Raw genomic sequence first — 25603 nt, forward strand, 5'->3', positions numbered from 1 at the left:
GGGAGTCAATGGACGGTCCCCACAAGGATAGAAATACAAGACTGTGTGTGTGTGTGTGTGCTTGCGTGTGTGTGTGTGCTTGTCGATCCAAATAGCTTTACTCAGGTTAAAAAAGACAGGAAGGGAGAATAAAGTATTTCTCATTGTTTTTTCTTTTTTTTTTTTTCTTGTTGCCTTGCGTGTGTTTGAGGCTCAGTCCAGAAATTATTGGAATTTAAGATATGATTTACTTTAATCATGGAAGTTGGCAAAACTCTGAGCGCACATCATGTCATAAACACTTTCAAAGGTCTTGCGTTCATTCATTTTCTGTATCACTTTACCCCACCCGGGGTCACGGAGGAAGGAGCTGGAGTGGATCCATGTCCGGGGAGTTTATTTACTCAAATAACCAGATCAAATATGTGTGAATTATATCAAATAGCAACAGATCCCTTGGACAAGAATTAACGCCTCAGCACCTTAATGCACCAAGTTATCTCACAGTAAACAACATTTGGGCCCAGTGGGTGTCCGCCAGGTATCCGGTTTGGTGTGAATGGTCTCTGCTGCGGAAACTTTTCAGCTCTGTTCTGTTTTCCTGCTTTGATTTTCCACATAATTGCTTTTTCCACGCACAGTTTGCAGAAGAGACCTGGTTCTTGAGTGTGTTTGTGGGAGCCGCTTTCACCAAATGCTGCAAAGTTATTTTCTGCCTTTTTGGAAATCAACGGCAGTTTTGCTGACATGAGGTGCACGACATAGAGAAAAGGTGAACGGCGTTACATTTATGGATGGATGCGGCTGCTGTTTAAGCATTCAAGCTTTCAAATGTGTTTTCATTTTAATGGTTAATAAATGATTTGCAAAACACTATTTTTTTTTTTTTTTTTTGAAGATTTTAGGAGGCTCTTCATGTCAGACTTTAAAGCCGCACAAAGGATTGAGGGAGATAATAGATTTTCCTGAAGGGTTTATTTCTTCTGTAATGGCTCTTGCATCAAATGACATCTTTGCCAAAGTTTTTCAGACCAACTTTCTCTCAATAAGTGTATCTCTGCATTCCCTTCGACATTCGCCAGTATCATCTCTCTTCTCTCACAATTTGTCTGAGCCCTGAGTGTGTCTTTGACTGAATGGATGTAATTCATTCTCTCATCTCTCTTTTCTTGTCATTTTTCTAACTCTTCTAACCCGTCTCCCGTTTTACAATATTAATTCAACCCCCACCCCATCTGTTTCTCTCTCAATTCTTCTTATAAATGTCATTAATTCACTACTGATAACCAGCTCTGTACTTTCTGCTCAGTCTGCCACAGATTATAATTATAATTATTACAGTAATACTAACAGTGCGGTACAATATTCAGGAGTCAATCCTCTAATGATTTGACTCTCTTGAGACTTTATGGCGGCTTCCTTTTGTGTCATATTGTGGCCATTGTATTCTATTGAGATTATGCCTGTGTGCATTAGGTATACCTGGGGCTGGTGTTAATATACTCTCCTCTTTTCTCTCTTTTCTGAGTAGTCTTATTAGGAAAAAAGGTAGTTTTAAGTAATTAGCCGTCATTAGGCATTATATGTAATGACCTATCATGACAGTTAAATACTAACCAGCTTTCAGGGCTTTATTAAGGCTAAATTTCTAAGACTTCTAAATGGGGGCCTGGATGTCTTTATTCTTGTCGCACACATTTATTTCACACGAGTTGTAAATATGAGATACTTTTCCAATTATCAGAACACCTTTCCAAAACATAAATATTCATGTGATAAGTCGAAGTTAGTCAGATCCAAAATAAATGGAAAGACATTACTTTAATACTACGAGATGTTTTCAGTGAGACACATGAATATAAATGATTAATATAAATAACAATGATTATTGTTCATCCATTGCCTGAAACATAGGAGATAACAAAATAAAGTCATTGTAAATAATTATTATTCAAGAAGCTAATTCTTTAGTCAAAGATTTTGGTGACGTACATCTACTTTACAATGTGTTCTTCATACATACACACTGTAAATCAAGTCTCTCCCTGGATGCCTTATTGCTCTTAGAAATGGCAGATCTTTCTGTTGTGAAAGTAAAGGTAACAGTAATCCCAACAGGATCTTTTTTTACTAAAAAAGGGAAGCATGTGCGCGGTTGTTTGAATCAGATGGGCTGGATCCTCACCATGAGGATTTTCTCTTTCAGCCTGTTGATTCAGATCATCTAAAATTGGCAAAGCAACATGAAAGCGTGGCTTTAAAGCTGCCTCTTCATGCAGTTTCATGCTGATTTGAGTTGTAATAAAGCCATTGTCTGATTCACAACGGTGACCACTCCGTTATGACAAGGCTTCTTCGGACGCCCACTCTTATCAGCATCAGTCGCAAAGCTACATCTCAACCAGATCGCAGTCTAGCAGAGGGTCTTTGGAGGGTGGTAGACTGTGAATGTTGCATCATGAAGAGGAATCGGCAACAGTTGTGTGATGTTACTGTGTCAGTGTGAAGCCAAACCTTTTAAGGCATGTTTTCAGCTCCTCAGTGAATCTGCACCACGAACACTGAACACAGTAGAAGACAGTAAATGAGGATGAAACCAAGGTGTTTCCCTGTCTTCCCTGCTGAGGGCACATTCCACCTATTGAATTGTGAATCCTTCAGTGTGTTGCTCATCTCAGCTTTAAAGAAGACCCATGTTCCAGGAAGGAATAGGTTTTTATTCTGTGTGCTGAACCTGTTGAGTTGTGCCGGGTTCCAGTGTAAGTCTGTGTCATGGCTGAATCTTTTTAACCCCGTTTGTTTCGGATCTCAAGGTGAAGAGGGCCAGGGGAGTGTAAGAAGTAAGAAGTCAGCCAATATGCTTTGGATGACTCTTGTGTCTGGTGGTATTGACGGAATTCTGTGTGTGGGTGGCTATTTGTGTGTGTGTGTGTGTGTGTGTGTGTGTGTGTGTGTGTGTGTGTGTGTGTGTGTGTGTGTGTGTGTGTGTGTGTGTGTGTGTGTGTGTGTGTGTGAGGTCTTTGGATTACCTGTGTTGTGGGGCCTGTTCGATGTTTATATAGACACTGAAGGTGATAGACAGAAAATACCAATAATGTAAGGCTTTAACATTTAGCATGAAAATACATCCCTGGCTTAAACTAATGTGTAATGTAAGAACTGAGCGAGTGGTGTTCATGACAATGAAGGTTTCTGAGAAATGAATGTCTAAAGGTGTATTTTTTTCCCGTAAGTGAGAAGAAGTCTTTGTGTGTGTGTGTCCTTGTTATCTAAAGAAGAGAGTTTAACGAGCGCTGCAGGCGTGGCTTCTGGTTTACTTTGTGAGGAATGAAATGCTAAACACGATGTTAAATTGTGGCGAGTCAGTCAGTTGTGATGGTTTATATGATATATCGGGTCAATGAATCAGCCTCAGAAGTAATGCATTGTGCAGCGTGTGTGTGTGTGTGTGTATATGTGTGTGTGTAGACTTCCAGTAATCCCAGTGGCTAAGCTGGTAATCCCCTCAAGATGCCCATTAGCCCCTTGACACACACACACGGGTACAGTCACAAACACACAGGCGGTGCCTCCAGGGCCGTCACCCAGGTGTCAGGCAGACTGTTCCGCAGGGAGGGATCACTGTGATCAGCCACAGAACTGGCCCACCGCCCCTGGAGGGAGCAACGGAGACACTGACTGGGAATACATACAGATTAAAGAGAGGGGGACAAAGGCAGATGGAGAGATGAAGAGACGGGGAAAGGGATTTGGATGAAGCCAGAGTCCAACGACTCAAATAGGAAGTTAAAAAGAGAAAGAAAAAAAAAAATTGCTTCAGTTTTGATGGATGGATTACAGTATTGCCAGCAACAAAGTCCAAAGTTTTGCCCCCCTGAGAGACAGATTTGTATATTTTCAAATCAAGAGAGCATTGTGCAGTCAAAATAAACTTCAGCAACTGAGATATAAAAGACAATATCATACAATCATCTTATGCTCTTTAATTTAAACTTAAAATGTGGTGATGTAGTTATGAATGGCAATGAAACAGCAATAAGTACTGTCAATAAAACTAACGTGATCAAAAATCTTTCATACGTTTACATTAGAAAAGGTGAGAAAGTGTTTGTATTCCCTCAAAGGGCCTGATGCAACATTGACTTTATGAAGCGTGAAGATCATCCTCGTCTTGAAACTATAGCAAACTAAACGTTGCCAAAAACAAATTGTCTTTATCTTCATTAAATCAGCTCATTTATTTATTCTCATTAAATAAACAAAAAATAAATAAATAAATAAAACAAGAGCCTCTTAGAGTGTGAGCTAAATGTGTTGATGACTAAACAGTGAACTGAGAACTTTGCAAGCTAAACAATTTAAGTGAAGCACAAGGAATCTTCCATCGTTCCTAAAAGCAGTTCATCAAGTCTGCTCTAGATTTCACTGCAGAAGGTATTTAATTGTGATATAACTTATAAATGGACAGACTTTACCTTATTTACACTTGTGAAGCATCATTAGCTTCAAGTTGCTCTGATTTGGATACACATGTATGTCTTTGTATGTCATCAACAAAAAAAAAAGTGTTAAAGCAGTCTATGATTAGAGTCTTAATATAGTAGAGAGTCCATATTGTGTTTTGGTGACAGCTTTGCATGCTTCAGATATTCTCAATCACCTTCTTGAAGTAATCGCCTGAATGATTTTAATTTGCCAGGGATCCTGGTCAAGAGTTATTTTGTGGATTTCATTGCCTTCTTAACGTGTTTGACACCATCAGTTCTGGTGTGGTGAGGTGGGGGTTGGTGAATTTTCCAGCAACTGAAATTACTGTACAAATGTACTGTACTAATCTATATTGTGGCAAGAGAAACTTAACTGAGAAAAGAGAAAATACCAGTGTGTCATTCAATTCCAGTCCATCCAGAAAGTTTTTAAAAGCAAAAGTCTCATATGAGGACCGGGCAGGTCATTGAAGTGATCAACTGAAAGCCAATTAAAAAAGAAATAATTCAATGACATTTCAACAGTACTTATTTCCGTTGTGTCTTGTTCTGTTTTTCTATGTTGTGGTGTAGAAACCCCATCAAAACCTCCTGCAAATGAAAAAAAAAAAAAAAAAAAAAAAACAAAACTCAATGATAGGTGGGATCCAAGTCTGGATCCAGACCCAGACAACAGTGTGACTCCAGAAAGTTTTATTAACAACCCCCTCTGGTTACAGACCACTGAATTAATGATGGAGGCATTCGAGGTCAAGGTAATTAATTGGAAAACATTGAGAGAACAGATGAAATTTACTTGTTTGGAGCAAAGACTGAAAGTATCCTCTCTGCCGTTTGTGGATTTGCTAAAGCTTTGGGATACATTACTCTCCAGTGTTTGAACAGAGTTGAAATTGAGCTGTTTTCCCCGTTTCTGTAAATCCCCTGTTGTTTCCAGTTGCTTCCTCTATAAAATAAGCCATTAGCTGATTTATACAGCAACGTTCCCTTGGTGCGAGCATCCTTCAATTGAAGATTCACCTGAGCCTCAAGTGGAATTATTAAAACAAAATGCCTCTGAGAATCATGGTCTCTGCTTTAAAATCCTCAAGTTGATGTAATAATCAGTGTTTGGTCTCTTGTGGCATAAGGGATCTTTAAAAACAAAAACACACACTTCAGAAGTAGGTATACATGGCAATGAGTACTGGTCTATATTTCTCAACAGCACACTTGTTGTTGTTGTTGTTGTTATTGAGGTGTTTGTGCTGCCAGAAGGCGTCTTGATGGAGTTTTGCAGTGCAGCACACTGGAGTTCTTTCATGAACCGTGTGGGCTCGAAGAAACATGCTTCTCCTATTATAATATGACAGCCAACACTGACGCTTTGCTATTGTGAGTCATTGAGTTTGAACGCCGAGCCCATCAGTACCCTATGTTGATGTGGGACAACAGAGGAATGTTTCCCTTTTAGTATGTCACATAACACCGTGCGGCACCGCAGCGATGACTCATTCACATGACGGGGACTCGCTTGCTGTTTTCCTCAAGTCTTTTCTGTCTTCGGCGCCATCTCCCAGCTCAGCGTCAGAAGCGGAGTTCTCCTTTGGTTCAGCTCTGTGTCGTGTGAATTTCCCCCTCTTCTCAGTCCTTTCACTTCTGCCATTGTAAGATTTCCTCGGCGTCTCGCTTTCCGTCGTCTCAATGGACGCATTGCATGTAGGAGGATAAGCTTCACATGACCTGACAAGGTTGCAGGGTGATAGCAGTCGTCATCAAAGCAAGAACAAAAAAAAAAAAAAAACATTTTCCAAGTTCCCATGCTGTGTCCCTGAGGTGATTATTAATTTAATGGTACATGCATCATAGTGCTTTCTTCTTTCTATGATTTTTTTTCTGAACATGGAAGCTCAACATAAACACTACAAAATGTAAATCACTAACCCAAAGGAACCTTCAGCTGACCCCTTGTGGTGAGCAGGAAGTTTGTGCTTGGATTTTAACTTGGACAAACCAGAAACAGACTGAGGTTAAAGTGTCCTTTTTCCTCTTGTAATTGCTGTCATGTTTCAGACTGTGAAGGAGATAAAGACGACTTGTGCAGGTTTGATTGCAGCTATAAGCCAAATGAAGCCGCTGTGGAGTCGGGACTGCTCCAGACATTCGGTTGGCTTCAGATCTTGAGGCCAGAGCAACACATTGAATTATTTGTAAGGCTCCTCTAACCATTCCTGGACTATTGGTGTAGCGTGTAGAGTGATTTACCCCGGTGAAAGAAATCACAGCCCCTGGGCAAATTCATTGTCGGCAAGGGTTGTACACAGTCTGCAAGAAAATTTGAGGCTGCAGAAAGTGCCAAAGTGACAGCCACGTGCCAGAGTGCTCGGACAGAGTTTCCATGTTCTTGTCACAGTGCTTTCAGGTGCTCCCTCTTTCCCTGGTATCAGCCGTGATCCTCCATGCCTTTCAAGATAAAATGAATGATTGGTCCAGGTGAGCGTGGCGGCTACTCAGTGGACACAGCTCCGTATGCTGCAGGCTGCACTGTGTGCTGTCACACATTACTTCCATAACATCATTAAATTTTAATGTGGTTTTCTGTGCCACATTAGCCCGTCTGTCAGTTTGGAGCAGACAGAGTGGCCTTTGTGGGCCTCGCCATTGATGAGTTTTGTGCGCTCAGCCCTGTGGCTGCTCTGCCCCTCCTCTGATCATCGTCACTAGGTACTCAACACATAAAAGCCCCCCATATGCCCCATTTCAGAGAGTGTAACGGCCAATCATCTGGCCGCACTAATCTGACCCACATTAACTTCAAGGGCCGACTTGTTTAATTGTTACGAGAAAATTTACTGTATCTGTGAGCGGTATTGTTTTGGCTCCTCAGTCCACGTGTCTCAACATAGTGGGTTTTTTTAGTTTGTTTGTTTTCTTACACGTTAACACCCAACTAGCTTGAAACTTGAAAACTTTATGATGTGAACAGGGCCTCAAAAAGACATGTTTCTTAAGCATATTATCTGTTCTTTATAGTTGCCACTTGTTTTTTTTTTTTTTTTTTCTATTTACTGAAGGGTATGGATAAAGAGATGGAGCTTAGACTGGATTTAGAAATACGTTTCTTGAAAAATCTAATAATTTAAAGGATTTCGGGAATAATGCACATTGAATCAGAGGTATTAGAAGGAGTGGACTTAATGGAAACTCCACAATTTATTCAAAATATGACTTTGACCATTCTGCTACGAGACAAATGATATGCGTCTCACTGGACCTGAGGTGTGCTTTCTTAATTTACTCCTTTCCTACAAGCACTCAGGCCATTACTATGCCTGCTTGTTCAACCCGTATATGATCGACTCGCTCATGTCGCTCATTTGAATCAATCAGTTCCTACCCATAAATGGGTCAGTCAGAGGTTCAGCAGGAATTACAGGCTTCAATCACACACACACACAAACACACACGAAACTATGTGAGACTTTCTGTTTTTGCTTCATTTTTCTCATTCTGCCTCTGCATGTGTCTCCCTCTCTTAAGGAAGCTGATTAAATGATATAAATGTCAGCTTCATTATCCCGAGTCCTCCCACCAAATAATGATGCCGGTGCACTAAAGCCGCTTCTTCACTGCGGCCATTAAAAGCAGATTTCACCCATGTTACTGCCAGTCTGAATAATTTCTTTGAATGTTAAGATGACATTACACTTGTAATTCATCGCATGCAACATCGACCAATAGGTGGTAATTGCTGCTCCTCCACCCCGGTTTAGAGCTCCGTCACTGAATACACCAGCCTGTGCTGTTCTGTGGAAAATAAGCTGCAGGATCTTCAGGCTGGACTTCACGCAGCGGAATAAAAGTGACATTTATGTTTATGAATGTGCGGGGCAGCAGCTGTGACCGAGGCCCTGTGTGTTCCGTTGGTGCTTACATCCAGGTGTATGTTTCATCTTTATTTGTTTCCATCCACCTTATTATGCAATATTTGAGAGGATTTTTGCAAATGTTGCACACATGGTCACCCTCACCTAGAAATTATGTGGTTGGGTTTTGGTCATCAGAGATCACAGCTGAGCTCCAGAAAAGCTTAAATCTGATGGCCAGGAGATGGAATGACGTTATCTTGTGGGTTTTTTTTTTTTTTTTTTGCAACACAATAGGTGGTGAGCCCAATCCACAATGTAGAGCTAAAGCTGTTAAATTACAGGGCTTCCGTTATAGTTGAAAGTTTGAGCGTACGTTAAAATGGCATTTAATGTTGCCATTTGCCTAATTGCTAGGGTGTGCAAACATGTAGGTAGACATGTTTAAAGATCACTCATATCGTTCTGCGCTTTCAAGCTCTGCCCCACGGGGAGAGTCAGAGAATAGAGCACAAGTTGCAGTTCTAAAGAGACTTAAAGGCCCAGACACAGGGAGAGTAAGAACAATGCTTTTCTCTCTGCTCTGTTGCTCACTCCATTATCCTTCAAGACAGAAATACACCAATTCAATTAAAAGACCATGTAGTGACCTTAACACACATGCACATGCGTGAACACACACAGTGTTGATGTATCAATTAATCACTGTCTGTCACTTGACCATTATAGCACATGTATCCCCACTGGGCCGCCAGAATTATATATGGTGTGGCCACGTACATGATGTGTGTATTCGGAAAATGTCATTCATCTCAATAGTGACCATTGTTCCTCCCAACTCATGCAGTTTTAAAGTGTTGCTAGTGGCACGTTTAATGAGACTTTTTTCGAGTTTATTTCATTTTATTTTGTGCTTGCGTGTACGGGTGTGTATTTTTTTTTTCTGTGTGGCTCCATCATTGATATACAACACAGTTCTGGTGTTGCCTTGTAGTGTGAAACCTCAAAACTAAAGGAAATAATATGACCTGAGCCCTTGGGCTAAACTAACACAGCAGGACGGACACACACACACACACACACACACACACACACACACACACACACACACACACACACACACACACACACACACACTGTTCAATGTCTATTCAAGGCTAAAGCCATTTTATATTGTGTTCCTAAAACTGAGGTTTTAAACAATTTATTTCCACATAGTAGCAATTCAAAGTCACTGACTCTGTTCAGCCTACTGCTATTGATGTTAATTCTGCATACAAAGAAAATAAATAAATACATAAATAAACAAATAAATAAATAATCTGTTGATTTGTGCCTGATGCACTTTCTTAATGTTTCTGTGGGGACACAGTTAGCCACATTCTCACAAATGAGTGCAGAAGCTCTTTGACCCCATACCAAGAAGTATATTCCATATTATGTGTTTTTCATTTTTAGAATGAAATCATGCAGTATTACATTGTCTTATTGAGAAGAGCTGCAGTACTTTTTCGAAATGCCGCAGTCCTCTGGGTCTCTGAATTGAACATGGAAGCCAGACTAATCAAAAAGTGAACTTTAATCTGGTTGTGCGTATATTGTGTAGAAAATAAGAGACAAGATGAACACTCAGGGATGTATTACCGGTTTATCAAATAAAGTTTTATTTCGGAGATTCCACAAATTCTGAGGCACTTGTTTGCTCGTGGTCTCTTTATTCAGCTCAGTATCTGCAAGAATGAACCCTGGCGAGTACATCAATTAATTGTGGCTATCTCTTTTTGAACATGCCGCATTTTATCAGCATTGCTGGGCTCGACTCTGCTCTCAGAGCCAAAGAGGAGCCAAGTGATCATGGTCAAAGGAGAAAGTGCTCAGCAAAAGCTACATTCCCAAAAACTGGGGGGACAACGGCAAAGTCCAGAATGAGCACGGAAGCAAGGGATGCAAAGGAGTTTGATGGGTCTCAGCTTCACTCTCAATTAAGTTTTAACTGCAGATGAGCTCAGAATATATGTGTTTAAATTACTTATCAACCTTGACATATCCTTGACAGGATTTTGATGATCATTTTCTCTTTTTTTTTTTTTTTCCGCACACAATAATCACTATTCATAATTTTGAAGCATATATCACTATTATGGAATATACGGTGTATTACTTGATCCATTCATGTGTAAATCGACGTTTAGCTAAATGGCATGCTCGACTATTTGTTAATTTGAACGTCTGGAAGAGTTGACAGAGCTGTAAGATTTTTCATTCACAGCAATCACACAGTCTGTACATGTTTGCACTTCTGCCTAATGGGACAAAACAAGGGAACTATCTCAAATGAATGAACTCCATCCATAAGCGAGGCGGTCTGCTTTTATTTCCCATTAGAGATGATTTATAGAGACATGGATCTGTTTGTGTGTGTGTGTCTGTGTGTGTAAACTATATTGCCAGCTGCTGTTGAGTCATTAACTGAATCATCTGCATGGTTTTAGCATTCTTCGTAATTTTTTTTTTTTTTTTTTTTTAGGTCCTGACATCAATCTCAATGCAATTCCAGAGCTCTGCTATCAATTTATAAAAAGCTTAACTCTGCTTCACACTTTGATTTCTCCTCAGAGGACCTGACTGACGTGCATGCTGGCAGGCAACATTTTGTTTCACAACGATAAAATTAGCTAATTAAAAAGAAAAAAAAATAAGTCATTGCAACTTGTTCCAACTGTACTGTTTTTCATAGTATTTAATTTGAATGTAATGTGTTGCGATCATCACAGTAATTCTTTGGTTTGCGGTTTCTGAGTACATTAGTAAATCACTGCTTTTATCGCTTTAGTTTCAATTTGAATTTCCTTTTTAAAGTTTTTAATTTCTCAGTATTTAAGGATGAAGGCCCGCCAAAGACCCACGAGCAATGAGCCGTATTGACATTGAATAATTCACCGAAAGTTCGACCTTTTGCCAAACTTGTCAAACTATCCCGTGTCTGTTTTTTTATTGTTAACTTGTTTGTGCTTGAATGCGGTGTGTGGTCGTGTGGTCGCCTCAGAAAATTCAAAAATATTGTGATTACCGCAGGCAAGGTTACACACCTCAGCACTGATAGACATCCCACAGAGGAATATAAGCTTGTTTTTTGCAATAAAACATTGATAAGATAACAAAGGGACCAGGAGCTGACCCCCCCCCCCCCCGCAAAAAAAAAAAAAAAAAAAAACATTTATTATCGCTATTATCTCACCCTTAAAAGTATCTGGCTGCAAAGAAACAGTTTTGTCCTTTTTGCAGAAGGATGCAGCTCATTGTTTTTTAGTTCTGTTTGAACCAATTGACCACAATTTACTGCATATCACTGTTCAAGTGACATGAAGTGCATTGATCTGTGGTAGCTCGAGAAGACCTGACTGAGGCACAAAGTCATTTCCTCCTGTCCATTGTACCACAGAGCATCCAGTGTCCACAGAAATAAAGGTGATTCACACAGTGGGTGAAGTCCAGCCCTTCCAAAGACAGATTATACACAGACACACACTCTGTTGACACCTCCATTACAACACTTTCATCGCATTTTTCAGTCCGCCGTAGTGCAATACAGTGTCACAAGTGGATGATCGCAACTCTGAGAGTCTGCACTTGACAGTTTCTACCTCCAGTGATAATGAAAATGAATTGGTCTAAATATTGGTAACAAAACACGATTTTATTGCTAAGAACACCGTTTTAGCTGACAGACGTATGGCGATAATTCTGCAAAAAGAGGAGCTTTTAATCTCCAACCTGTGTGTGTTTGGATTGTCACCATAAGGAATCAGATTCGCTTTGAAAATAGGTTGGATAAAGCAGGCAGAGAGGATGGATGGTCTGACTGAAGTCTACGTCTGCTCTAAAATAGGGTCAGTTCATGTTTGAGTGCTTTAGCGAGTGTGTGTTTGCTCATCTATTCATCATGATGTGAGGATAGGAACATGTTTGCACAGGGACATCGCGGGGATCCACCCCCCTCGTTAGGAGAGGACTCTCATCTCAGAGTGTGCATCAATCCACAGATCAAGATGCGGACCTCTTTCCAAGGTTAATCATTTGGATGAGGATAAATCTAGCAGTTAGGGTTAGGGGAGTCTCATTCCCATTTGGGGGTCAAATGAAATGAATGTAAGCTAATGTGAAGTTGCCCGACATGATGGAAAGATGACATTAGATGAGTGTGTGTGTGTGTCTTCTGCCATCATATTTCTTTATTCTCTTCCCACCCCTTTTTCTCTCCATCCTATCTCATCCCTTATTTCCTTCTTGTCTATTCTCCACCCATATATCTCTCTAACGACTGTCCCTTAAAGGTCCTGTCAGTCCTGACACCCCCCCTCTTTAAATGCCAGCAGACACATGCGATCTGTCTCTACCTATCTCCCAAATACAGGTGTGTTTCCTTGCAAGCACACACGTTTGTGCACACATCGAATTAATGTGCATCCCTCCCAGTGTAGGCCTTTCGGTTTTAATTTTTATTTATTTATTTTACTTTCTTGGTATGCAAGTCAGGTTTAATACTAAGTAATGAGGTGCCCAGCAGCCTCAACAAGCTCTAGCTCTGGGGGGCAGCACTCACTATCTATCTCACCGACTGGGGGGGGGGGGGGGGGGGGGGCTGGTGTAAAACAACATTGATCAGTTAATAGTGGAAGCAACGACTCCTTTTGCAACAATGGAATAATCCTGTGTTTACTGGAAAGGCCCCCCTTTATTTTCTTTCAGATTAAAATAGAGTTAACTCCTGCAAAGAAACGAGTGTTTTGCTCCATGATTACAGATGGTTCCTTGAATGTGCATCAGCTCACGTGAGTCTCAGCTTGTTTGTCTTGGAATCTCTGCGGCTGACAGGAAGGTTAATCCACCATTCAACCCCAAGCAGAGTGTCTCTCCTTGGGGGTTCACGGAGAGCAGTGACGGCCCCTGTCACCTCTGACGACTAGTGTGTCCCCCCCCCCGCCCAATCCCATGATGCACCAGGGCTTATCATCACTGGTCATCACAGCGAGGGAGATTGGACGGAATAGATGTTTGCGCCACGGGGGGCCAATAAGTGTGACAAAGAGTGTCCCGGACGCACACACATAGGGTCAGGCTCACATGTGAGCACATGAGCGCATGCCAGTGACATATGGTAAAATGAAATGAAGGACCACTCATGAAGGGTGACACTTTTTTTATATTCCTATAAATGAGAATGCATGAGCACATCGGTGAATCGGGCACATGGGTTTAACCGGCAGAGCCACGCTAGCAGCATGCTATCTTCCGGAAGAAATTGGTTTTACCCCATTCTGACTTTCAGTCTGGTGTCGCTGAGGTTGTGTGTCCATGTGCATTCGAGCGTATGTATATGAGGTCGCCAATGTTTGCTTTGCTTCTTTTTTCTTTTTTTTTTTTTTTCTGATGAATCAGTATTTGTGGCCAAATCTTTTATGTGTTTTCAGAGGTCATTGACTGAGAATTTGCAGTTGACTTGATGTTAAATAAAGATACCGCATGTTAACTCACCAAACACAATATGTTAGGATACTGCCATGGTCTCCCCATGGCCAGGGAGAATAAATATCGCTATCAATTTCTTTTAGGCACATTGCCTCTGTTTTATTCAGGACTCTCTCTATCTTTTCATTTTTTCCCCTTACTTGCTCTCTCTCTCTCTCTCTCTCTCTCTCTCTCTCTCTCACTGTGTTTGTGATGAATGGATCCAGTCAATGAGCGGAGTGAACGGCTAACCTGGGAAAAAGGCCTCAGTGTTTTGCCCCTTCTGGCTGTCTGTCATTTCTTAAATTTACGTGTATGTCACTAATTTAATGGATAGCATGCCACCGTGGTCAAGGACCTCCCCCAAACATACAAATGTAGAGGCGCACGGGAATATAAAAGGATTTCAAGGTGGGTAGGAATGACTGATTTACAGGACACACCAGTGACTATTGACCACACGCACTGTAACCTGAAAAATGACTCTGTGTGTGTGCGCGTGTGTGTGTGTGTGTGTGTGTGTGTGTGTGTGTGTGTGTGTGTGTGTGTGTGTGTGTCACTCAGGGTAGTGCTGTTAATCAATCACTCAGTATAGACCCTGAACTTTGAACACCAGTCAAATAAATAAATCTTCTGGGCATGAAGAAGAAATAGAGGAATGGTGGAGAAAAACAGAGAAGGAATATTTGGCTTGTTCTATTTTCATATTTGATAATAATAACTGTTTTTAATTTGCATCGAACCAGATTTTGTGGCGTCCCCTGGAGAGCACAGCACTCTTAGCATTTGCCTGTCTTGCCTCATGAGCTTATTCCAAAACATTTTGCTCAGAAATTTGTTATACAGGAGTGGATGAACATGTGAAGTTTTGATGTCCTTTCTTAAAAAAAAACAAAAAAAAAACTTAGTAGCCTCCATTGAAATCATCCATACCTGATATAATTTTGTAGAAGTATTGGTTTTAAATGTCGGAGGTCATCATAGGTTTAGTTTTTAGGTGTTGTTAGAAATGCTTTCTTGACTTCTTTACTTGAGTCTGCTTAAATGTGATTGTGTTTTCACATTCTTCCACTTGATTCAAAGTATAAAATAATTATTGCAGATGTGAAGGTCTAACGGATGTTCAGTTTAAACTGGTATACTGTCTTCTTTGTTTTTTGCTTTACAACCGCTCAAATCAATTTATATAGAACACAAATCAAGCAGTGGTCCCTGAAATGAATTGAACGTGTACATATACAAACACGAGTGGGAGACGCGCATTCTAACGCGACTTAAAAAGCACTGTGAGTGTGTGTGAGAGAGTTTGTCTGATGTTCATTTGAATATTAAGCAGAAGCTGCATGATGAAACACTGCTGTAATGAGGGAAACTGATGTTCAGGAATTAGAATAAATACGACAATCAAAACACTTCATCACAATCCTGGAGTGCAGGCGAGAGGTTTGATTCAACACTGTCTGCACGGTTCCTTTACATGTGAATTCTGTTATTGAGGAAAATTCCCTTGAATTGATGCATTGATCACAATTTAGTACTAGTAAAAAGGCCTATACACGTTTTATTTGAATTTATTTCTGACTCAGTAGTGTGATATCATCAACATATAGACATTCATCAACGTTTAGAGGTCAGAAAATCACATCAGATTGGTAACTTGGGGGATCCTGGCCTCCAGTAATCTCCTACAGATGGGAGCTCAGCAACATGGCGTCCCTGGAATATCCCAGGTGTGTCTCAGTGGGACAAAGTCAGGGTCTGCAACGTCGCCATTTTCCTCATCCTCATCATCAAATGCGGCAGGTTAGGCTTGCACAACAACGGTTTCCCTCCTGTTGCCATAAAACAGCTGAGCAGACAACTGCTAAGCATGTGCAATAAAATTTGCCATCCTGTATTATTCATCACCTGAATTAACCACTGAATAACTGTATGGCGTTATACAACCTGTTGGAAACTTCACAGCAAAAGTTTTCCTCAAACAACCTGTGTCACAGCTTAGTAAAATGATTCAGGCCTAAAATATGAGAGTTTTGTCAATTTGTCATGGTTAGCATTGGTGTTTGGTTCAAATTCTGAAAATGAATCAAGCCTTTTTCTGACTTAGAGAAAAATCAAGACATTGAATGAGTTCAAGGTTTGTGATGATTTGGACAAATTCCATGATGTTGCACTCTGTGATGTATATTGATCTTCACTGATTGGTTTGGTGAAAATGAAATTGCTCTTCATCATGATTAATAGTGTGGGAATTACCAACAGCGATGACTTTGTGGTGACTCAAGTAACAACTGACTCCAGCAGACTCCCACAAAGCAGAAGTAAAGCGAGGACAGTAAACAGACTGAAATCAGGAGTGTTGCTTTCAAGAAAGACAAAGCTTTGAATGCCATGCATGTAGGAAGCTGCTTGGCTGGAGAGTAAATAGTGAACTGAGTGACACAGTCACTGTTTTCCCAGTGGGAAGAGTGAAGAAGTGAGATGGAAGAATAAAACATATAGATGGAGAAATGCAGAGGGAGCCTTGGTGACAAGCAGGTGTGAAGCATTTTGCTTGTAGGGTCAGCCGTTGGGTCAGTCGCAGCTCAATAAAATGCATGCAGACACACACACACACACACACACACACACACACGCACACACTACCACTGATGTACACACTGTAGCTCATGGTCAAATGTCGGCAGCGGTCTCTGGATGGTGTTACATTGTTGGTTAGGGACTCATGGCTGCACGTACTGACACCAGTTGTCTGGAATAAACAGTCTGTAATAATAATCTGATATATTACTGATTTATTCTTATTCTTAAGCTAGATATTTTATTATTGTTCTTGATCGCAGACAATAAAACACTGACATTTGGCACCAAGTGTATGTGTTGCCTGTGATGTAGATTGCATTAGTTGATGAAGGAGTAGGAAAGAAAGAAAGAATTAAGCGTGTGCTATAAATCACAGCTCTGTAATGTACTATATAAAAGAGGATTAAACGGTACTCCTTCTGAAATGTAGTTATTGGTTATGCAAAGTGTCACATACGCACTTGGATAATGTCGCCCATGTTGCTCGATAAGAGACGGCCAAATAATTATCAGCCAGTTACATTAGACAGGCTATCATTTCATTTAGCAAACATTACCTATCCCATGAGCTTTTCCACTCACAATGCGGAGCTGTCATCCGACTGACTGCCTCCGCCACGCCAGTAATAATCCTCTTTATTTTTCATATGTCACTGAGAACCTGGTCATCAACCATACAGATTTGTAAAGGTGAGAATAAGTGACCACCTGTTTTCAGTTAATAAACACATTTAAAGAATACCATTTCGAGAGGCTGCACCTGGTTGTAGAGGAATGTGCAGTCACAAGAGGAGCTGCTTTGTTCGACCCCATTAAATCACATCCAGGGTGTTACAGAGCAACATGGTATACATCGGATCTGACTTTTAATTAAAAATAAATAAATAAAAAAGTCACTCACTCTGTTAATAACAGCCTGGTGTTTGGTTGTGATGTTAAATCTCTTTCCAGCTGCTTTAATCTGCAGGGCTTTCGTGTTGTGAGCTACGGTGATATATTTCACTTAGCGTTTGTAACTAGTTTTTTGTTGCTTTGCACCAATACCAAAAGAAAACAGTCTCAAGGACTTTTATGATGATTCATAGGAGTGATTAAAGATCCTGTCTGGATTTTTTTGTTTGCATCTCTTTGTGCTGAGGCTAATTGACTAGTTTTGGGATGATGGACCTGATCCGCTCAATGTTTTCGTGTGTAAAAAGGAGCCACACACAGCGGATGCTGATCTCGTGACAGGACAGGCTGAGGATCTCGCCTGAGAGACGTGCAAACGCGCTCGCAGTTTTCATTCAGCACATTTGCCTTGATGAATATGGAACATCAGGTGTGTAATTCAGGTTGTGCAAAACACTGGGAGGAGTATATGCTGATAGATGAACATGCAATGGGATTCATTTGTAAACCTCTCAGTCTGACAAAGTTGTCTGATGTTGTGACTGATCGTCTCCTGTATTGCATGTGTTTTTTTTTTAGTATATTTAACAGCTTAAAAAGACAAATAACTCATAAAAAAAAACAGGACAACATAAACAGTAACATTAAAAACATCTCTTTTTTTTTTAAACTGGATACATAGTGTGTTGTCAACTCACTTCCTTTCTCTGAAGTCTATTTTGACGTTTTTAAGTAAAAAAACTAAAGATACAACAAAAAAAAGCATTTAAGTTCATTAAAAAAAGAGTACAACTATGTTTTGACTTGCCACCTCTGAAACAAAGAATAAAAGAGAGCAATATGTGTCTTTTAATTTCCCACACTGCTGTTGAGCAGCTCGTCCCACGGTCAAGGCTGGTTATAGATGACAGATGAACTGATGAAGCCCTCCTCCACTCTGCTTCTTGCCCAAATAGTCATTGTCCTGTTGAATAACGCCTCACGGTTGGCCAGCAAATGAAAAATCTAAATTGTCACGCAGCTATTTCAGGGTTGCTTTGAATTCCGTGTCCAGCGATTTGTCGTGCAAAGCACGTTTTGTGTGGCCTCGGTTATCGACTTTATTTCTAGTGGAGTAAGCAGATTTCTTTTTATTGGTCTGTCTTCAGCAGTGTTTTCCAACTTTCAGACAGTGTTTGGTTTTCCACTATGTGTAGTACTCTTAGATTTTGATTCGATTTAAACTTTATTGTCTCGCCGTCATACAATGCATCCATTACAGGTCGTCTTACTTCTTCACTCCACTGCAGACTGGCTTGCCAACTTCCGATCAATACGCAAATGTGCCTGAACCAGAAAGATTTTTATCTCCATAAATTAAATTGCCCAAGGTCCAGGTATGCGCACACAGCGCTGGGATAAGTGTACACACATGAATACTGTTTGTGCAGTTTATCTCTTCAACCCTGGCTTTCTTTCCTTCATGGGAGTAATAATAATGAAAAATCCCTTTTCCCCTGTTGGCAATAAAGACACCATCAGATACAACACAAGGGGAGCGGGAGATGGAGGGGGCAAAGAGAGAGTAACAGAGGTGAGGGCGTTCTGGCAATTGTGTTAGCTTGGCTGCACGGCTGCTTTTTTTGGAGAAAATAAAGAGAATGGCTTCTCTATATCTGATCTTGTGTGTCGGTCCTTATGTTTATATGAGAGAGAGAGAGAGAGAGGGAGAGAGAGCACTCTGCCGATATTAGCCACTTCTTCATTCACTTGCTAATGTGATTTCACTGCGCGCACAGCCCTTGAATGCCTGACACCCTCGGTTCTGTCTTTCTTTCGATTTCTGTGAGGGAATTTTGGTTTTACCTCATAAATCTGCAAGCACATAAAACCAGAGATGAATTGTGACACAGGAAATGGAGAGTGGTGGGTGTGCATATGTGCTGAAAGTTTGCTTCTGCAGGAGTGAAGCATTGCAAATAAGATATTGGAGAGAATACGAGGGGTTGGAGGCTTTTATTAGCTTTTATTTCCTTTCTTTCTTTCTTTTTTCTTTATTTTATGAAGCTCCTCACTATACCACAAATGTGAACATTATTTCAAATGAATGTTTTGTTTTCTTCTCTATACTTCCAAAGGTGATGGTTTTTTTGTTTTTTGTTTTTTTACTTATTTTTATGAACCTGCTTTTTATTATAGAGAAAAATAAAACAATCATAATCAAGGTGATATGATTTTTTTTTTCCTTTAGACCTTTTATTTCAAAGAAAAGCCCCTTTGAGGTCAATGTATTTTTTTTTTTTTTTTTTGGCATGATCAATGCAGTGATTAGTGTGAGATCAAGTGAAACATAGAGAACCGTCTCAACTAACAATGATTTAACGACTGCAGAAAGAAAAAAGAATCTTGATCATCAGCTACCTCTGCCTCACTCAGATCGCACCTTGCCACACACACACACACACAGGCTTTTGTTTTATTGCTATATTGTTTATAGTAGCGCACCAGATTTCCTGTTGATTTTAAGTATGGTGGCATCACCGTATGCATCATTATGAAATAGTTCATGCTATTGTTTCGACCGCGCGCCGGCTGCCGCCTGAAAAACAGCGAAATGAGATGAATAACAACGAGAGAAATGAGGTCATAAAGATCCGTGAAATAACACCGAGCAAAGCAAATAGCGAAAGGACGAAGACAAAGGGAGACTTAAAAAGTGAAGATGCGATCAGAAAATGACCAAAAACAGGAATGAAGCAGAGGCTGAGAAATACAGAAAAGATGTACATTAAGAGCGGGGTAAAAGATTAAAGACATGCTTTTTTTTCTTTTCGTTATTTTTTGAGACAGTGGCTACCATTTGTGTTTTGAATGCTATTGGACTCGATGAGAGGGAACAAAGGAATAGAAACGGGGTAAGTCAGCTGAGAAATGGAAATCAACATGCAAGGTAGGGGCGGCTAAATGAGAGCAGGGGAAAGCAAATTGACAAAACCTGCAGGAATAAAAAAAAAAAGGTGAAGGACAGCTGGAAGGATCAGAAAGGTGCACGGACGGGGTGATTAGTACACCGAGCTTATAATAAAAGGGAAAAACAAAAAAAAAGCAGGATTATGAATTAAAAGACAGCAAATAAGAAAAGAGAACATTGAGAGAAGGGATGACAATTTAAGAAAAAAGGAAGAAGTAGTGCAGGCAGAATGAATATGAAAAGGGGACGGCGGCTGGAGACTAAACAGGACAGATGATAACATTTGATGAGAGGTGAAAGCAGATGTAAAATGGGTGGATAAAAGCAGAAGAAGCAGATGAAAGAGGATGGACAGATAAGGGGCTTCATTGAGACACAGGTTGTTTTTCTTGATTGAGAGCTTTGTAAATTAAATGCGGTTGAGGTGAATGCAGGCATGGAACAGGAGGAGGAAATATTAAAGCAAGTCACAGCAGTGTATGAATGTATTCAGGAAAAAAAAAAAAAAAAAAAAAAAAAACTGTCAGAACAAGGGGAGTTCATTATGTTTAAGAAATGGTTCTTGACTGAGGTCACATTCGTCATATTAACAGATTATTTTTTAACTAATTGACTAATTAACTTAATTAGAAACAATTGTTGCTGATTTTAAGTCGTATTAAAAGATTTCTGACAGATTTCTCAAGTCCTCATTAGATTCTGGAGTCGGTGAAAACATTTCAGAAGTTCTTAATGAGATTTCAGAGTGAAACTGACTTGATGTGTTTAAATGCAGCAATGAGTAATATGTTTGGTAAAACAGAAGTGCTGATTAACCTCATTCACTTGAGTAAAAGTTAGAAAGTATTGTTAAAAGTTGTTCTAAAGCACAAAAGTCATTTTTTTTAATCATTGTGGTGAAGGTGTTGGTGGAGGCAGATACTGTATGCATGACGATAGAAGTCTATAAATGCCGCTGTCTTGTTCACGGCTGCTTCAGAAAGGTGAAATGTAGTGACAACAATGCAAACGCATTTAAATGGATAACGATGTAAAGCTGTAAGCTTGACAGGGGCATTTTCAAGTATAATAAATCTTCTTTTACTGAAAGTTTTCAATGACAACACATAAGGGTTTCTCAATACCCATTTAAATTGAATGCAATTTTTTTTTTTTTTTTTTTTTTTTACTTTACTCACAGTTTCTTTAGAATGATGGTGAAATATGTTGGTTTCTTTTGTGAAATTGTTATCAGCAGAGATGAAAACAAGTCAGAAGTCAGTTGGAGGAGCATAAGTAACATAAACTACATATTTGTGTTCGGATGAAGAGAATAAAAGTAAATTCTTCGGTAATAACATACAAAGGGATTAATGCTATCGGTTTTATGTCATACATTTTGAATATAATGAATTTTGTTCTGATTATGACAAGAATGAGAAAAAAACAGTATAAGAAGATAGAGAAAAGCAAAAGTCCTCTATGATGATATTAAATGTTATTAGTATATAAATGAATAGAACATATAAGAATAGTAAAGAATGAGAGACAGGAATAAAGATTAAAAGATGCAAGGTTAAAAAGCGTAGATGGGTAAAAGTAGGATGAGTAAAGAGAGAAGAGGAGAGGTAAAGGAGTTCAAGGGGATCGAAAGTTTAAAGAGAGACCAAAAACAAATGAGACTGGGGATTTTAATTCGAGAGGAAGAGGAAGAAAAGGTTGAGGAAGAGAGGAAATGGGAGGAAGGAGGGATGTAAAATTAAACCCCCCCCAAAAAAAGGTAGCTGCAGGACAAAAGAAAATGTCGCAGTGGCAGGAACCCAGTTTGGCTCTTTTCCACATGTGAAACAGAGCTGGCCTCCCGCTCCTCCTCCCAGCCTCCTCTCATTTAGTTCAAGGGACCGAAAAGCTGAAGTGCCACCTGGTGCAGTTGTGTGAGCATGTTGTTTTTTTCTTTTTTTCTTTCAGGGAAAGTCTGTGGACCACAGATTAAAGGCAGCCTCGTCCCCACTTGACTTATGTTTTATTGTTTACTGATCTGAACACATCTCAGCACCGCTGGTCAGCTGACCGCGGCTCACTTTGATCTTTTGGCCTGATTCATTAGATCTCCTCTATTGAGTCGTGTTTGCAGCACAACCTTTTTTTTTTTGTCTTTTTTATTTTTTTTATACATTTTTGAAGAAATCGAGATGTGCTTGTGTTTTGCTTCAGGAAGTGGTATCGCTAAAACTCGATCAGATATTATTCAAATTAAACAGCAAATGAACAATGATGACTAAAAATGTGAGCGGCAATAGTTTATATATTTTATATGAACCAAACACATCAAGTATGCGTTGTTTTAAGTTGAATTACAAGCTGCCACAGCAGGAACACTTGATTTGAAATAAATACATTGATGTAGAAAAAGACAAATATAAAAATCAACATAACAGATGCATAAGTCATTTTTTGAGCCATGTACAGTGTGTATGTAAGTGAATGCAGACCGCATGAGTGCACATAGTCCATAAATATTGTGTTTGTTCATCTTTGCTCAAAAACCTAAATGTACCTTTTTTTTTGGTCTTTCTTTTGTCAGAGACTTGGGGACTACAGATCCTTTTCACTGGTAGCAGGAACTCTTGGCATTCAGCTACTACTAGTAACTTCATGGCTTTTAAATTCATCGACGTCTGCAGCCTCAGTATGAATAGCTGTTGGAATCAGCTGCTTTGATGCTTTCACTTCAGCTCAATATTATCATTGTGGGATGGGGGGGTTAAAAAGTCACTTTTGAGGAATTTGGGTAGCAGAAAATATGCATATGCATGCGCAAGTGTACAGAAGTAAAACAACGAAATAGTACATATGCATATTTCACTACTTAATACCGTGCATGCTGGTATGCTGCACTGCAACAAAAAACAGGATCATTATGCATTTAAGAAAACAGCTCAGGTCCCTGGTGAACATGTCTTACTTCTGGAAAATTAATTTAAAGGAAACACAGTATTATCATGAGATCTACACAATCATCAGAACATAACTGAAACGCTGATCCACTGAACATAATCCGTGTTCATATTAATGTGTGAATAAAGCTGTTATTATAAACCGAAATAAATGTTTGTTTGTTTGTTTTTTCAGTTGCATAAAAGCTGTGTCAACCATAGCAGAGTCCTCCTGTAACTCCTGATACATGTCGATATGCACGGAAGAAAAGTGGACCAAATTTGGGCTGTTCGACATTTGATCTCTCGCATTCTGGAGGAACAGCTTTTGAATGCACTGCTTTTCGGAAAGTAAAGTAAAAGATCTTAAATGGTCTTTTGAACAAGTGATCCTCGGCTTTCAAGTTCATTCAGCTCGGATTTACCGTCTCCTTTGAAGAAACGACTTGACTGCATTGACCTTTGACTCCAGTGTGTCTTTAGATTTTCATTAAGAACTCATGGGAAGTTTTGATTAAATCTTGGAGAAGTCTCTGCGCCCTTTACCTGGCCCGGGCCTTTTCTTCCTCCTTTTTTTTTTCCACTTTACTCAGCATATCATGTATTTTTGGTGTCTTGTTATAACTGTGTCTTTTGGAAATCTCGAGATTGCAAGATTTGAAAGTCTGCAAGTCATACACGGTGTATAAGACATACTCTGTGTCTTTTATATGGTAATAATAACGTCAATATGCTGTTTTTTCTGTGTGTTTGTGCAGGTTAACAGGGTTCCAGGTTCCTGCCCCGGTCACCAGTACAGGAAATGTCTTCTCGTTGAGGCTGACCAGTGACTTTGCCGTCTCTGCACACGGCTTCAAGCTCAACTACGAAGGTCAGGAAACCTCTGTGCTGATTGGCCTGTGCGTGTGTCTGCTCTCTGTGCTCACCTCCATAGTTCAGAAAAATTAACGGTGTGCTTTAACACTGACTCTGACCGCTAAATGCCAGTCAGTATTCCACTGGTCATGTTGGACTGTACGCTGGCGAATTTAAGGAAAAATTAGTCCAGTTCCATGGAGCGAGAAGAAAAGATGCACTGTGTGCTTTATTGAGAAGCAACCATTGCTGATATTTGACACACATGCTATTCTATAGGAAATAGAAACATGACATGTTTAAAAAAAATCACTTGACTCATCACTAAAATGTCACATTTATGCTCATGTCAGTTTGTCCCTGGTTTGAGTGCATTGGAAGTGTTCTATATAGAACTTGCACATTTTGCATGTTTACACTTTGTATACTTGTGTGGTTATTTTCCATGCACTTTAGTTTCCTCCTGCGTGTGTGTGTGTGTGTGTGTGTAGGGCTGGGCCGCTCCACCTGATCTTCAGCTTTAAACAGATAAAACATCCTCAACATATTTCTTTTGTAAGCACTTCAAAACATGAGGAATTCAGATGCCCTTTAATTAACCTTGTCATATTGGTTTTTGAAAATAGCCTCATATTTTGAATGGGAAAAGAAAAAAGAAAAAAAAAAGCTTGCCTCTGTGAGTGGAGAAGCGGTAGCTTCTGTTGCCCTCCTTCCTTTAGGGCCTGAACAAACACCGCGGTGCCATATTCACAGATGAAAGAGGGAGATATGAGTGGTTGAGGTAATGATTAAAATCAGAACTCACTGTGTCTCAACACCATGTCCTGTGTGCATTAAAGATTTCAGATCAGATTTAGATTAGAAAACTTTGATGTCCCCAACAAGGCAGTTTGTTCCGGTGCATAAAACAAAAGAGCGTAAAACGGCTCACCACGGGCACTCACACACTCACAGAGACAAGTGACAGAACAAATAAGCATGCAATTATGCAGCTATATAGCTGCTATTTATTTACGTAGCCCACGCATGGTGTCCCAACTATTTAGAATGTAGCCCTGCTGCTTCATCCCTAAGGCTTATTTAAATAAAAGAAAAAAGAGGGAATGCACAGAGCATACAGCCTATCTAAATGTGCTACAGTGATAGATAGATGGATGTATGTAAATGAATGAATTGTAGTTTTACTGGAGTAGAAATGGTTAAGTTTTCTTATTGTGATCACAGATTATATGATGCTGTGTATTGTGTGTTTTCCCATCTCTGAGTTACCTGCACTGGACTGGTGATCTCTTCAGAGTGTGTGTGCTTATTCTCAATCTAAGGTTAGAGTTCATCCCCTGCAGCCCCACCCTGGATATAGATGCTACCAAAGCTGGATGGTTCAGGCACATGGCATGACGTCTGACCTGCTGCACTTTTGGTGCATTTTGCTGTTGTTGTTTGTTATAAACTTCAAATATGGCCTTGGTTAACTTCATGTTCAGAGAGTATTGCAGTGGAAGATTTGTGTCATCAAGCAATACAATCCTAAAGAGTGGAATTATTTGTACGTTTTTATTTGTTTTTTGCACAATCTTCAACACGCTCCAG

General features: G+C 39.9%; 1 protein-coding gene across 1 annotated transcript in view; it reads left to right on the top strand.

Annotated features, from left to right (window-relative positions):
- LOC115409809 (CUB and sushi domain-containing protein 3-like) overlaps positions 1-25603 on the top strand; it is a 160823-nt gene that overhangs the window by 93405 nt on the left and 41815 nt on the right. Inside the window, exon 3 of the mRNA XM_030121087.1 lies at positions 23917-24029. Coding sequence (XP_029976947.1) covers positions 23917-24029 — 113 coding nt within the window. The remainder of the gene's footprint in view (positions 1-23916; positions 24030-25603) is intronic.

The sequence above is a fragment of the Salarias fasciatus genome, chromosome 22 (genome assembly GCF_902148845.1).
Source record: "Salarias fasciatus chromosome 22, fSalaFa1.1, whole genome shotgun sequence".
NCBI classification, from domain to species: domain Eukaryota; kingdom Metazoa; phylum Chordata; class Actinopteri; order Blenniiformes; family Blenniidae; genus Salarias; species Salarias fasciatus.